The sequence below is a fragment of the Perca fluviatilis genome, chromosome 20 (genome assembly GCF_010015445.1).
Source record: "Perca fluviatilis chromosome 20, GENO_Pfluv_1.0, whole genome shotgun sequence".
NCBI lineage: Eukaryota > Metazoa > Chordata > Actinopteri > Perciformes > Percidae > Perca > Perca fluviatilis.
Window position 1 is genome coordinate 14,111,973 of NC_053131.1, and position 16,163 is coordinate 14,128,135.

Genomic DNA, 16,163 nt, shown 5'->3' on the forward strand with positions numbered 1-16,163 from the left:
TATTCTCATTGTTTAGTTCTTTCAATTTCATGTGGATTAAATAATCGTGGAAATCAAATCCTCATTTCGGACCTCCGGGGAAAGATTTCCACGCTCGTCCAGGGGACCCCGAACCCCAGTTTTGTAACCGCACGAGACCCGGGGCACTGACGAGCAGCGGGGCGGAACAGATGTCTTACTACAAGCTGGCAGGCTGCTGCTCTTGCGTAATCGCTGCTGATGGACTCGGTGAGACGCGCGTTCTGTTCGAACTCCCAGCGGTAAGTGGACCAGATTTTGGCTCAAACCTTTCCCAGTCATGGGTTCATTTCTCTCTCGTGTCTTTGAACTTCACCGGGAAAGTCTCACGTTCGGTAGTTCAACGACAAATGCATTTAACTCTTCAGCGAATAGACAAAGGTGAATGGTTTCACTTAAGATCTTAATAACTTAATGGCATATAGCTAGACTTTAAAATAAATGTATTCAAGTGTAATTAAGTTTATTTGTGTAGTCGGATACTGATTATTTTTCAAGCAATTTCAAAGCAAAAGCTTGTTGGTTCAAGCTTCTAAAAGGTGGAGACTTTTAGCTTTTTTCTGTTTTATATCCTTGCAAATTAAATATATAATTGTTTTTGGACTGCTGGTCGAGAGACGTTTGAAGATATCTTGGAATCAAGGAGCTTGTAAAGGGCATGTTCACCCTTTCTGACATTTTAAAGACTAAACAATGTATTGATTTATTGCGGAAACTGAAAACGATCAACACCTGTAGCCCTAATTGCAATTATTATAAGTTGAAAAGACAATGGACAAATATGAGTAATCCGTTTATTAGGCACACCGTGACAATCTAATGCAGTTTAAACCAGCTGTCCTGCAGAAAGTCAGTGCTGGAAAGTAACCTAACTACTTATTTTTTCTGTCGATTTAAGGATTTTATAAAATGATGTAAACGTAATCTCGACCAGCTGCAACATTAAAATGCTGCTATGGACAGTTATAATAATCCAATAATATAATGAAGGGGTCATTCTGCTGTGAGTGTTTTGTATTTCTACTTGTCAAATTATGAATATAGGATACATATTTGTAAAGCTTGTGTTCAGTTTTGTGGACACTGGGTCAAAAAGGTTCAGATTCAACTCTCTTTAAATTTTGCTTATACATGCTAAATAGGGGGACTTAAATTGAAGTGTTTCCATGCCGTCCAGTACAGTGCCACCCCAACCAACAGCCCCGGAATAAGTGAAGTCAACACCTCTCACTCAGTGTCATCACAATCTGAGTGTTATATGCTGTACAAAGGTGGGATTTGTTGCAGAGCTTTTACTTTAGATTGAACAGGTGTACCTGATAATATACCTGTTCCTGATTTGTTCCTAATCTGGGGCTGTCCCTCATGTTTGTAGCACCAACATGATGACTGTGCTCTTACACGCAGGCAGGGTACAAAATTAGCACCTTCCAACAGCCAAACGCTGGTAAAATATGCAAGTGGCTCGTAGATTTGCTTCACTCATCAGCCCAAAAAAACCAAAACAATGGTATGGTCTATTGAGTGGCTGGTAAAATTTGAACATTCGCTAGCCATTTGCCTGGTGGACCAAAAAAAGTTGATTTTGCACCAAGGTGAGGTTGACATACTGTTAATGGTAAAAAGTCAGACCTGACATTCTGTATTTATTTTGATTAAAGAACCCAAGACATTTACACACTCAACCCAACACACCAACTTCAAGTCAAATTGTCTACGCGGACAAACTGCTTTTCATATTGTGTGACACATTTTCTATGTGGCAAGAGGAAAATGTAGTGAAACTTGTTTTACTATGTTGTTCCTTTTTGTTTAGCTGTTCAGTGTGGCTGGTAGTGTGATGGGGGAAAGGGAGTGAGCCAGGCTACACTGCCAGGAGAGACCCGTTGGTTTTATGGAGCGGAGCTCGGCTGTGGTGTGGACCTGCCTGCTGGGGGTCGGACTCACCCTGGGTAACATCCTTTCCTTTTTTAAATCCAGAGTAGACTGACTTAGTTAGACCCAGTGTCGTGACGTTAGAGCTGGGCGATATGGAGAAAATCAAATATCCTGAAGTTTTTTGACCAAATACCTCGATATTGATATTGCTACTATATTGTAAGGTTGACAATTGGTGCTTTCACAAAATATGTACACAATGAGATTTTTGATAAATAATAATCAGTTATGTTGATATAATGACTATGTGGGTAAAGGCAAATAATAGAACAGCTAGAACAGTCTGGTGTGTTCAGAAAATGACATCACTCTATTGTAATGCAGCTTTTAAAACCAGGAAAAGACAACACTTCGTCTTAAATTTTGGATATCGTAATATCCTGATATGACGATATCCAAAATTTAAGACGATATCCAGCCTCATATATCGATATCGAGGATACAAATCCTGATTGGAGAGTGATGATGATTCCTTATGTAAATTAGATCATGTCACCAAGCAGGAAGTATGTTAATACCACAACCAATCCTAGTGGGATTTAACCGGTTTACACAGCTGTAGCTGTCCAAACCGGTTATGTATTAGCTATGTATCAATAGGTCTGATAATTATTATCTACTTGTTTATTTGGTTCTGACAGACAATGCATCAGGAAGTCTGGTAAATAGAAACTTGACAGTTAGCAGTTGGCCTTATTGTGAAGTTCTGTCCACAAGTTGTCCCAAATAAAACTAATAAGGGCCGCTTCAAAGAGACAGTAAAATGTTGTGAGGCAAAATTAGAAGCTCATCAAAAAACATATATTAAAAGGGTAAATAATAGTGAAGATTGACCACCATGAACAAATGAAACACTGATCCAGCAGCATTGTGACACTAAAGTTAACTCAACTGGAAAGGTTTCTCCAACTTAAAATGGTGTCAACGTGTATTAAAAAGTAAGCGCTCAATCTACCGGTATGTAAGACATAGTATGATCATGTTGATCATCCCCACACATACTCTAACTAGGTGCACGCTGAGCCAGTAAGGCCAGTCGTGAAAGTTAGATCGAGGCGAACTTCTTGTACAGTCTTGTCTGAACTTCTGTTTAAACCTCAGGCCAAATAACTACGGAAGCACATTCATAAATATTTGACAGAAGATGAATCGCACGCATCCTACATGGTTTAATTAACCTGAGGAGCCAGAACCAACTGAGAAGCCGTCATTGGAAACAGTTTGGAAAAGGGCAGGTACTTTCAAAAAATACCTGGCAGGTGATTGGATGAACCATCTGCCCATCACGTCCGCCCTTGTTTTGAATGATCAGTCGCGGCCGTCACACACACCTAAACCAAGCTGTCTGTAGCTCCTCGCCAGACACTGATTGGTTCTACCATTAATGGTTGAATTGGACTGAGATAATAATTATTTCAAGGTTTGTTTACAATAAGTTTGTCAAGGCAGATTTAAGTGCTGACGTTTGGCAACAGTTGGCTCATGGAACAGATTCACTAACAGCTAATCTATCCCACGTTCCTCTTTTTTTCTTTCATTAAATCTATCTCCAATTTCTTTCCTTTCCTAAAAGCCTGCTCTGCATGATGCTGTATTTCCAAACCACTGCTTGTGCATTTAATAAAATATACTACAAGCTTTATGACAAACCCAAATCTCCAAACATCATGGAGGATTTTCAGTATCTGCCCCTCCATGCTGTTAACTCCAGCCTGTCTCCATCTTCAGTCTTGCCTCCAGCCTGCCCTTTTAACTCCTCCAAGGCTGACCCCCGACTCCCTCAGCTGATTGGCTGTGTTTTCCTGCATCGAGATAACGTCACCTGCCGCTGGGAGGCTGGAGACACCCCAACGACGGACTACACTCTGCAAGTTCATTTGATGTTACCGTAAGGCAAAAACATTCCTTTAATATGTTAGAAGTCTGTGAAAGTGTGTGAAACTGTGGACACAATACTTTACTCCATGCATATTCCATGCAGAGTGATCTAACATTCTGCGTATGTCTGTGTACTGTGTGTATGTATGTATGCATGCAACATATGTATGTTGTGTGGAATTCTTTAAACAGCAGATACTGTTGTCCAAGACAAATTTCCTTCGGGAAAATAAAAAACGATCTTATCTTACTGAAAAAAATACCTTTTTATTCATGTAGTCAATGTTTGACTTTGATTTAGTAACAATAGTGTTTTTTCTTCAACCTGAATGATATTCAGATACATTTTACAGATGGGTTAAAAATTAAAGGGAAAAACAATGTAAAGTGTCTTGTAAGGCCACCACAAACCTCCATAACCGCTGTAGTGTTCCTGGTCACAGATTCTCCAAGTATTTGGTACTCTTAGGGCTGAACGCCATTCTTCAAAGGTATATGATAGTATTTTAATTGTTTTTGGATGTTGTCAAACCCTTAAGTAGGTCTTCAACTGGTATATGGTGTCTGTGAAGGCCATAGCGTATGATCATTTTCATACTTGTCACCCATTCAGTCAGCCATTGTGCCCTGTATGGAAGCATTTGCATCTTTTGTTTCTCCACACATTTATTCCATTATTTTCTTTAAAGGACAAGGCTAGTGTTGTTCTTTAATTTCCATATTGTTAACAAATCGCGTGAATAGCCCAAAACCTTTAATGTGTTTGTCCTTCACTCATTACTTTCTGACTTCTCTACTGTATCTGTGGCCAAAAGCCCAGTTGTCCCTACTGAAGACATACATATTTTAAAGACATGTCACAAATAGTTTCACTTTTGCAAAAGGCTCAGTTTCTAAAACAGCTGGATCAGTGGTCTAACCTTTTAACCCAACAAAAAAATATTTTTTATCAACACATAATTGTGTAATAATTAGAAAACACAACGGAATTGAAAATTCGCCCTAGTGCAAGGCTGTAGTCTTTAGCAAATCTTACTCAACCAGGAGGCATTGGGACTATTTTCAACTGCAGATTAATACACATTTGGTGTTCTAGTGAGTATTTATGGTGCGTTCCATTTGGGAAGCCAACATGGCTGCTCTGAGCATCAACAGTAGTGACAGATGTAGGAACATAGTGTTTATCAGCACTTCTGTCTTATTTGTGTCTCATTGAATCAGTCAGACACACAGTAATGTCCATCTTCAATCTGTTTACATGTTGCTAGAGTGTTTGTACGTGCAAAATACCACATAATGCGTTGTTATTAACTGGTATTGCTAACAATGGCTAACCTGGCTAGAGGTTAAATATAATGGATAAATATTATATATCGGTTTTCAGACGTGTTACTCGGGTTTTATGTCATTCCCGGGTTTCAAGCTCCAACCTCAGAGGTGTGTGGAATTGAAACAAAATCAACTCCAGTCGTGGTAGTTGGACAACAATGGAGCTTTATATCACATAGCAATAACATATATCAGGCTTTGGCTACACAGACAATACTTGTTGATATTAAAAACAATATAGAATAATACTAACTTTATCCTTGAATTTGTCACCTGCCTATCCCTTGTAAAAGTCCCTTAATGTGTTTAAAATTTGTGCAACCAATCAATTTGTAGAGAGTTTGTGTAACAAGTGCTTAAAGGGTAACTACTGTTCTTTTTCAACCTGGACCCTATTTTCCTATGTTTGTGTATGTAAGTGACTGATATGAACAACAATCTTTAAAGTTGGTCCAGTATTAAGCGTGAACACTGTATCCGGCAGCCACGGGACCGGGCTGCAATGTAACCCTGTGGGGCAAATGTGCATCATCAATTTGGTCCACTAAAAGGATAAAAAAGATAGGCCTTTTTAAAACCTCTTTAAGACCTTTCTGTTTAACCAGAAACAGCTCGGAAGTCGCTAGCGCTAAACCCACCAGACTCCATTTAAAAAAACAATACTTTTAGCGTGTATAGAGACAACATATTTTCACATGTAAATCGGTAAACTATGTGTTTATTTCAACCAAAACTAGAGTTGTGATGGTTGGAAAAGACGACCCAAAGCGGCTTTTTATAGTTTAATTTTGTTTCTTTCGACTTTGAATGAGGTGTATTTTACGACGCTAAAATTACTGTTTATTTACATGGAGTCTGGTGGCTTTAGCGAACGCAATTTTGCGGATGTTTTTGTGTTTAAAAAAAGGATCTTACTCTTTAAGAGAAAGGTCGACCTCCTTAGAAATCCTTTCTATAATGTTGTCAGACACTTTACACATATTTATCCGAGCCCGTCAGTGGCAAAACAAGCCGTTTTTGTCAACGTAAACACAAGCTGGACAATTGCCCTATTAAGTTACATTCTAGCTTGTTTTTGCGCTGCCAACTGCAGCGATCTTGCTTAATACTGGACCAGGTTGGAAAAAAAAACCTTGCCTTTTAATCAAGTATTGTTAAGTTTATGCATTAGAGGATACAGTTCCCAGAGAGGGTGACAGTACAATCCAATTTGAAAACTGCTTCCACTGTACATACAATCTGTGAAGTTAAGACTTTCTGTAGAGCTGAAATAAGCATACAGTATCAACTGAGTGGCTGGTAATTAGGAAACAGACTGATAGTGTCTTAGATGTAGGCCTACCTTTGATATCTGATATAATATGTTCAGTTATTTTACACTTGGAAAGCTGAGCCTTTTCACACATTTCTTCTGATTGCTTGGTAGTATTCTACCCTAAACACATAACCTTTTCTTCACTTGGGATGGTTATTTTATCTCAAGATAACATGCAGTTAGGTTAACAACTTTTCATTCCAACATGCTGCTCGCTAGCCAAACATTTAACTGCGTTGTGTGTTCCAGGCTACAGAGGCTACTCATATCATCCTCCATATTTTTTTATTTTTAAAAGAAAGGGCTATAACTTTCATTTCGTTGTGCAACCCTGTGCTGTAGAATAACAATAAGTGAACATTGATTCTTGAACCGTTTATCAGTGTTTATGACAGATTTCAAATTAAGCGGCCAAATTGGATAAGCCACGTCCCCCTTCATCTATAGCAAACCGTTGTGTTTTTGCATCTTTGCAAGTTTGTGCCAGCATTTTGGTTGATAATAATTCGGTATGCTGTATGCAAATGCTTGAGTTTGTAATCAGATTTGAATCTCCCATTCGTGTGAGTCGTCAACGGTGGGTTTGATGCATTTAGATGATAAAAGTCCCACAACATCCTCCTCTCGATCGTTGTGTTGGTTGGGTAATATTATAGTCTGCTCTTTTTTTGTGCACAAAATTAGTTGTGTCATCATATTTCAAATGGAGATGAGATCCCAGACATTTCTGCACAGCATGAAATAACAGTAATAACAGTATTGTGAAGTGGTTATGGTTGGGTGTATGGCAGCACATGCAAATGTGAACATCTGAAACATACGCACACATATCCCTTTGTGTGACAGAGCATGCCTTTATTATAGCCTTGTGGTTTTATACCTGTTGTGTGTTATGTCTCCTTGTTGACTATTGTGCCTAGAGAAGGACACAGATAAACATTGGTTGTTGTTTTTTTTTACATTTGTGAATGTGTTTTTCTCTGTTTATGTGTATTTGGGAATGCACAGACAAAAACACACATTCACATGCATCACGTCTGACACCAGCTGCACGGCGAGGTTGGACGGCACATCCGTGAACTTCTGCTTTTGCATCACCATCACAGCACACAGTCACAACCAGAACATAACGTCACATCCTCGGTGTCAGTCTGGTCGGACCGAAGGTGAGGCTTCCCCTACTTGCATTCTTATTATTCCTCTATTACTTCTTTCTCACTCTTCTCTCCCTGTCTTTCTCAGTGATGCTGTCTCCAGTGACGTTGAAGAGCAGCCAGTCAGTCAGTGGGAGACCTCGGTGTCTGAATGTAACCTGGAGCTACATCTTCTCTGACTTTCCTTTGTCTGACACTGAAATCAAAGCTGGAGACCTGAAATCGCAAATAGAATTCACAGCACAGGGACAGGTCTGCCACTCCCAATTACACCCAAACACAAAACCACACACTACATATCACAAGATATCAAAACATCCCACATCAAGAACATAATTACATCCCATCACAGCCTGATTTCTCTGTCCTCACTGGCCCTTTTAATGTTTTGTAATTTTAAAAACAGTTGTCTCGATAAATTTGAGCAAATGTCACACAATGTAAAAAGTTGCCTGGCTTCCTTGCCTGGTTAATAAATACACCGTAAAGATGTATTATTATTAATTATTATTATTATTATTATTATTAAAATGCTTCATGTAGCCCCTTTGAGTTAATCCTCATCCTATTTGTTCATCCTATACAGTTCAATGCTCAGGTCGAAACTGTCAATGTGACAGACAACAGCTTCCTGGTTTGTCTCTTCAAGCCTGACACTTTATACACTGTCAGGCTTCGTCACCGCTACATGGGCCCACAGAGTCCCTGGAGCCCGTGGAGCAATGCCTGCCAGGGAAGGACAGGAGAGGACGGTGAGAGGAAACAGAGTTGACCAACTTGTGTTTTGTGTTTGTTGAAACTCTCAATCAATGTAGTCCTACTTAATACTGAAACCAGTGCTGGATATTACGGTTAAATGGTTTTTCAGGGAAAGCCTAGGGTGTTTAAACAAGAGTCTACGATAATGCTTGCAGCTCTAAGAGGCTGAACTTGCGCACAGTGGTGCTTTTAGTTAAAGGTCAGCATGAGATACATCACTGGAAAATTAATACATTTTACCTGCTGGTGGCTCTAGAGGAATTTGTCACACATTCACTGAAATATCTTTACCTTGTAGAAGGCAGAGGGCTAGATTTATCAAGCCGTTTGCGCCTGTTTCCAGGCGCTAATTGGTCGCAAAGACGGACGTAACCGATGCGGGCTATTTACAAACATGGCGCACTTGGGTAAAATCGCAGATTGTCTGCCACATGAGCGAGAAGAGACAAGTTGCGCTTTAAATATGCGTTCGTGGGAGGGTCGTGGGGAAAGTGGGAGTTCCACCCAAAAAGGTGGGAGGATAAGCGCAAAGTGCACCTAAATATATATTCCGTGGTATTTACAAAGACTGTCAGTAAGAGTGCGCCTCTATTCTGCGGGGGAAATTCTTCGCCTCTTTAAAGCAGGTTTAAACCAGCCGCAATCGAGTTTCCTCGTAGACCTTTATGCCGCTGGTGAAATGGCAACAGTAATTTGAGCAAGACGAAGACATAGGCGAGGCTGAAAATATTTTTAACACAAGAATCACACTTTGTCAGTGAACACAACATCATTTAGCGTTACAGATCAAGCAGCCATGCAATATTAGAGTTACTGGAAGAAATCAAAGATGAAATTGAATCTCGCACTCAGCGTTCACATCCCATTCCAGCAGTTGTTAAACTCCTCCCTACATTACAAATACGGTATTGACATCAGGATCATTTCAAACAGTCATAGCATCAGCAGTGGGAATATCGAAGTCTGCACTCAGTCATATCATAGCACAAGTACCGCTTTGCTACAGCGCAATTTACGGTATAGTGGGCGGAGAAAGACGCTGATTGCCTGATGGGTGTCAGGGTTGATAAATACTACGCAAAATGTGGAAGCATAGCGTGAGTTATTACCGAACTCGCATAAACAGACGCAGCGCAAACTGCGCTAGTGTTAGTAAATTAGGCCCAGAATGTTTTTCTGTTTTTTACTGCTGGCAAAAGGTATGCACACCACCCCTTGTCATTGTATTCCCTTAACACTTTCTGCTGTATCTACCTCAAATCATCTTTTAAATATTTCCTCTCTCCTTCCATTTACCAGCTCCATCTGCAGCACCAGCCTTCTGGATGCGAGTGAAACAAACAGACAAAAATGGTTGGAGGTTCATCTCACTGCTCTGGAAGGTGTGTGTGTGTGTGTGTGTGTGTGTGTGTGTTTGTGTGCCTGCGTGCGTGCATTTGCGTCATGAGTGACTCCTTTTATCACTTTGAGTTTAAGAGTTTTATGGTTTAATAACTTTTGGATCTGATTAGTTTTTAATCACCATCTTCTCAATGAATATCTCTCATTTGTTTTTATGTCTCTCTGAAATTATTAATTTATCATTTTATAGTCTGATTCAAGTTGAACTGAAAAAAACTGAGATAGCTGGAGAAAGAGAGAATTTAATTTCATGCAATCTTATATAACAGGATATTCTAATTTAAACCTCCATCTCACAGCAGCTCACTTTTACTTCTCGCTTTCTGTTTCCATGGTTTTCAGCCCTTGCCTTGCTTTCTATCGAATGGCAAAGTCCTCTTCTTCAATGTGACTTGTCAGACAGAAAGCGCTCAGGTCCTGATTGATTATGGAAGCTGCAAAGATTTGCACCACACGAATACATCCTGTAGTCTGCTCTTGCCTGCTGGACGATGGTCCTGTGCTTTGAAGGCTTCCAACTCCGCAGGGACCTCGCCAGAAGCCCGAATATGGCTCCGTGGAGCTTCTGAGACAGGTTGGGTCTCACTTAAATTCCTCCATGGATCATGACATCAATGTTTAAATGAAGTGTTGTTCCAGTGTTCCACTGGAACAGTTTCAGTGCTCTTTTTCATGGATTCTCCAAGTCTTTGAAACAATACTGGATGGGTGAATAATTTCAAAGAATTACTGAAATCAGAATATTCAACTTCTCAAATCAGGCATTTGTTTTTGCTGTACAAAATCCTATGCCTACAAACTTCTCTCTTCTCTTCCTTCAGAGCCACCAGCCCCGAGGCAAGTTACTGCAAATCCACTGGATGACAGTGGCTTGGATGTTCGCTGGACGGCTCCAGTTGATTGGTCAACGAGCGGCTTTGTGGTGGAGTGGTTTGCTGTCAGAGAGAAAAACAGCAGCATCCTATACTGGGAAAGGCTGAATAGTTCCTGTACAGCACTGGTCATCACAGGTAATCCAACAACACACACAACAGCTTAATGTGTAAAATATGTTCTGCCAATTTAGAAATTATGATGCACATAGTCATGAAACATATTTCTTTGTAATTCAAAAAGTAGACATACCAATACAAATAGCACTTTCATCTTTTAGAGGGAATAAAGCCAATGGAGCGTTATGCTGTTTCTGTCAAAGCGCTGTATGGTGAACGAGGAGCGGGGCAGAACACGACAGTTCACATCTATACACGCCAAGGAGGTACGTGATCTACATGGCATGGCATGTATTGTCTCATGCCAAGCTGTAAAAATAGATTCAGACCAGGACATACCTACTGAAGTTGTGGGTAGGTAAATGTAAGATAAACAGGTCACAGTTATTCTTTTCTTTAATTACTCTGTGTTTTCCTAAGAAAGCTGTTGACTGTAGTTTTGGGCAAACATTCAAACAGGAGAGCATTTTTGGGGGACTTTTGGTTGCTGCTGATGAACACATTTGATCATATTCACAGCAGCAGAATAGTGTATCGACTCAAAATAAACTATAGTGCCCATGTTCATCATGATGAAGTAACACGTCACCCAGAGCAATTAATCTTTTTTCGACAACAATAGACGTCTATTGCACAGAGAAATAAGGGTAATATTTGTTTGTATGATCAATTTATTGTTGTTGCTGTCTTTTCTTTGTCAGTAAGAAGTAAATAAGACTAAGTATCAGTGACCTATACTATTTTCTAAGTTGGGTCCTTGCTTTATTTCTTTTCTCTTGTATTTTCCAGAGTAGGACAAGGTTTTCTTCTCTTGTGCAGCAGCTTGTATAGAGTGCACCATTAGAGGTTCTTTATATGTATACTTGATAAATGGTAATCCATTCTAAATGGAACAATCGATTGGAGCTTGTCGGTCCAGTATAAAAGCTGATGACTTCATGTTGTACTTTGTGTGATTAGATGATCATGAGGTGACCCTATTGCTGCCAAACATCTGTCTTTATTTGATCTAATGGGGTTGTCTCAGTCATGGATACTAAGATTCGATAAAAACATCTGCCAGATGTCAAATCTGACTGATTTTTAAGTTGCAACAAGCATACGACAGATGCAGAAAACAAAAACAAGCATAAAATGGTGTGAAATCAATTCCAGCTGCTGTTTTCATTTCAATTTGGGTGATTTACCCCTCTGCTGGTATGCTGATAAAGTCATGACAGTGATCCAGACCAGGACATCTTGTTTGTGAGAAAACAATATCAATTTTGTTTAATTGTAAGCCAATATTGACAGAGCAAATGAGATCTGCTTAGCTCGTTGAAGCAAAAAGTGAATCAGATCAGTTGTTGTGAAATACAGATAGAAATCCAGCCTCTGTCTCCCAACATGTCCTGTGGTTGATCTTCATCACCCTCCCTGCTCTAATATAGCGCCCTCAGCTGGTCCTAAAGTGGTGGTGCAGCAGATCTCTGGCAGCAGAGTGGAGCTCATATGGAGTCCTGTACCTGTGGAGCTGCTTCATGGTTTCATCCGCAATTACACCATGTACTCCACAACAGCAAACCAACCAGCCAGGAGTGAGTGAAACACACACATTTAGTCAGCTGAGGCTAAGCAGGCCGGCACTTTACGGATATATGAATCCAGATGTGTAAAAACAAACACTGTACTGTAACAGGCCTGTTACAGTGGAGAGTAGTGTTTGATTTCAGGGAATGGAGTTGCATTTGTTTCAAAATCCAATATTCAACATGGAAAACCCTTTAAAGTCGGTCATCCATATTTCTTGACCCTTAAATTGTAGTTCTGTCAGAACAAGTTTTTAGTTTGCTTCCTTTCTCTTTGCAGATGAGTTTAAAGATATATCACCCTTGATTAGTCTGTTGCATAAACGTGTATTGGTCTGTGAGGCATTCAATACATAAGCCTTACCTTAATCCTAAAATAAAACCTCTCCCATTTGCCTGATTAGTCTTAATCTCAATTCTCACCTTCAAACGTACAAAAAAATATAAAACTTTGTCACAAAAACAACCACAGAAACAGATCAGTTACAAATCATTAAGCAAATGTTTTGAAACCCATCCTTGTGAAAGTAGAATGAACACTTACAGAGAGCATATAGATATTATTTTCATCATTTTATTTTACTTCAACTGCTCATTATATTTAGTTTTTTGTAATTATTTTTTGTTTCCATCCATATTATTCATCACCTCATCAAAATTGTGTCCATGTTGTACCTTTTCTTGTTTATTCAGGAGTGACTGTGCCTGGCCACGTTCTCCGTTACTCTCTAGAGGACCTGTCACCTGGTAACTACGACATCTTCATGCAGGCCAACACTGACGCTGGAGCCGGAGCAGCTGGGCCCATCGCTAATGTGCACATAGGTGAAGACTGGACACACACTCACACAAAACCATACAGTATATTGCTACATCTTTAACCTAAGTGTGTGTGTGTGTGTGTGTGTGTGTGTGTGTGTGTGTGTGTGTGTGTGTGTGTGTGTGTCTGCGTGTGTGTGTGTGTGTGTGTGTGTGTGTGCGTGCGTGCGTGTTCATTCATGCGTGTGAAGGCTCTGAGGAAATCTGGATAGTGATCTATGCCATCCTTCCTCTTATTCTGACTATACTGGTGCTGGTGCTGATGGCCTGCCTGGCACAGAATAAGATGTAAGATACCTGTCTTGCACCAATGAAACCACACACTTAATGACACATAAACACACGCCTACTCAATGTTCAGTGTCCTACATTTACTGTTTTACCTTCTTTGCACACCTGTTTATCATTTTATGAAATGTCTTTTTTTTCTTCTCATTCTGTAATCTTTATCCTAACAAATAATCTTGTAGGGTGAAACAGAAGCTGTGTCAAGACATCCCCGATCCTTCCAATAGCAGCTTGGCCCACTGGATCCCAAAAGTCACTTTGGAGGTAACCTTTTAAGTCCTGAGCTCTCTCCTATATCAACTTTAAAACAGAACTTAAAGATATATATACATATATATATATATATATAAATGTATATTTACAGTTCCCCCCAGTACAGTATGGGGGAGGGTGGGAACTGTATATTTACTGTATGTTACTTAAAAACATATCCTCAAACTAAATTAGATTTTTTTTTTTTTCCATCTCAGAGTATGAGGCAGCCTGCATTGGCAGAGAAGACCGAAATCAAATACTCTGACGTTATTTTGCTTGGTGAAAGAGAGCTGCTGAACGCCGACCCAGATCAGGACATCAGCTATCAGAGTAATCTCCAAACATATTCCTCTCACCGCTACTCTCCGCTCCCAGTTCCAGGGGATCAGACACCTCAAGATACCAGAAAATCTGAGAAGAAGTGCATCGAAAGCTCAAGCAGAGCTAAGACGACCTCCAACACTGATCTCTCATCCTGCCCCTCCATCTACTCCAGTGTCCTCATCTCTCAGACGCTCAAATGTCCCCCTACACCCCTCCTATCCCTCTCCGACCGCCTATCCAGTGAATGGCAGCACAGCACTGTCAGCGTTAATGACGGTAAGCTCCAGCTAGGTGGAGACAGTGAGCCGTCCGTGTCTCTGCAGGGCAGGAGCACCACCAGATCTGACTCACTTCTTTCTCAAACAGATGAACTGAAAACCTTCCGTCTTTTTCTGAAACAGCATCAAAGCACTCTCTCCTCTCATTCGTCGTCCGTCCTGCTTTCTCACCCAACTGAGGTCACATCACCCCAACACCCTTTTTCTCATAGCCTCTATAACTTGTTACCTTCGCTGCAGCCCGACACCTTTACTCGCTCCGATGATACTTTCAATCCGTCGTTTTCACCTTTTCCTCACTCTGTTTTTGTGGATTTCTCCTACTGTCCGGTGGAGTGTGATCCTTACATCTCCCCTGCTGTTTAATTTCATGCCAGGGAAATAGAAGTTCAAACATTTTTTTTTTTTACAGTGTCCATAAAAAAATATGCACACCCCTTTTGACTTTTTATTAAAACTTTAATTATTTTTATTTGTAAGTTTGTCTATCAGTAACGCATATTAGGCATGTTTATAATTGAACATGTTTATAATTGTTTTAAATCTGTCTGATCATGATATTTCTTTTTCTCTGACATTTTGTAATGCTGAGTATCCAATTTTCCTTTAAAGTAATTGTAAGACATTTTGGGTAATACACTTATTTGCTTTCTTGCCCGAGGGTTATACAAGAAGATTGATGCCACTTATATGTCTGTCTGTTCAATGTGAAGCTGGAGCCAGCAGCCAGTTAGCTTAGCTTAGCATAAAGACTTGAAACAAGGGAAACACCTGGCTCTGTCCAAAGTTAACAAAATGTGGTACACAAACAAATGTCAAAACTGTGATTTGTGTTTGTACTAATTTGCTTACCTTCGAACAGAGGCTAGCTTTTTCCCCGTGCTTCCAGTCTTTATGCTAGGCTAAGCTAACCGTCTTTGTATTTATTGTACAGTCATAAATGACAGTGGTATCGATCTTTTCATAGGCAAGAACGCTAATAAGCTCAAAACATCAAGCTATTAGATTAATTACACTCCCTTTGTTTTAATTTGACAAGACAAATTATGAAAAAACCAAGGGGGTGAATACTTTCAATAAACACTGTATTATTTGTGATTGATTGATTGTATTTGTGTACATGTTTGAGCCACTATGAAGGTTTTATAATGTGTTTATGACGTTGTGCTATACACAATGGATACATACAGAACTGTACATTATGTTTGACTGAGGAATGCAAATAACACGATGCTGCTTGCAACACTGTCTTCTGTACATATTGTATACTATACTGATTGCTTTATTGATGAATGTGCTATCATATCGCTAAAACCAATTCAAGATGCTCCTGAAAGCATTCCCTTTGGGTTGTCTGATGTGTGAAAAACCAAAGCATTTTATGAAAAGAGGACTTCAACTTTGAAGTAACTAAAACACTGCAAACAAAGACTAAATAGTGTGCCAGTTAACAGCATGTCATGTCCTGTGTACTTTATATCTATCATATCCCTGCTGGTCAGTTTCTCCTGGAAGCAGCTGTTTCTCTTTGCTTGTGCATTTTGTCTCAACTCTTCCCTCAACACATTACACCTTTTTTCTCTTACGTACTTTCAGTTTTACCTCTTCAGAGTTCTGTCAGTTATCTCATGTTGATTTGAAAACTCACATCAGATTTAGACCTTTTTAAAGCTGAAACTCTGCTGACTGGAATTCAACCTTACAATGAGCCACTTTTGAAGCAGTGTTTGTAACTGTGATTACTTCAGAATTTAATGTATTTTCGGTTTATATTTGTACAGCATGTTTGAAGATTAAAATTTGCAGTCAATGCATGAACCATATCCTTTTAGACTGGAATGTTTATT

The 16,163-nt window shown here is 39.7% G+C and overlaps 1 protein-coding gene across 4 annotated transcripts; it reads left to right on the plus strand.

The window, feature by feature from the left end:
* The first annotated feature begins 188 nt into the window (after window positions 1-188).
* Window positions 189-16,139, plus strand: LOC120549908 (interleukin-6 receptor subunit beta). Of its 4 annotated transcripts, none has more exons than XM_039787121.1 (16): window positions 189-260; window positions 1,161-1,289; window positions 1,835-1,970; window positions 3,685-3,844; window positions 7,487-7,644; window positions 7,721-7,884; window positions 8,219-8,384; window positions 9,691-9,773; window positions 10,135-10,366; window positions 10,614-10,802; window positions 10,946-11,050; window positions 12,215-12,361; window positions 13,046-13,177; window positions 13,363-13,459; window positions 13,642-13,723; window positions 13,930-16,139. In XM_039787121.1, the coding sequence occupies exons 3-16, from the start codon at window positions 1,913-1,915 to the stop codon at window positions 14,680-14,682; spliced, it is 2,526 nt and encodes an 841-aa protein (XP_039643055.1). In that variant the 5' UTR covers window positions 189-260; window positions 1,161-1,289; window positions 1,835-1,912; the 3' UTR covers window positions 14,683-16,139. The 4 variants fall into 4 exon arrangements, with proteins under 4 accessions (XP_039643055.1, XP_039643059.1, XP_039643058.1 ...); XM_039787125.1 differs by having other exon boundaries at window positions 7,526-7,644; XM_039787123.1 differs by lacking the exon at window positions 189-260 and adding an exon at window positions 306-399.
* Window positions 16,140-16,163: the final 24 nt, after the last annotated feature.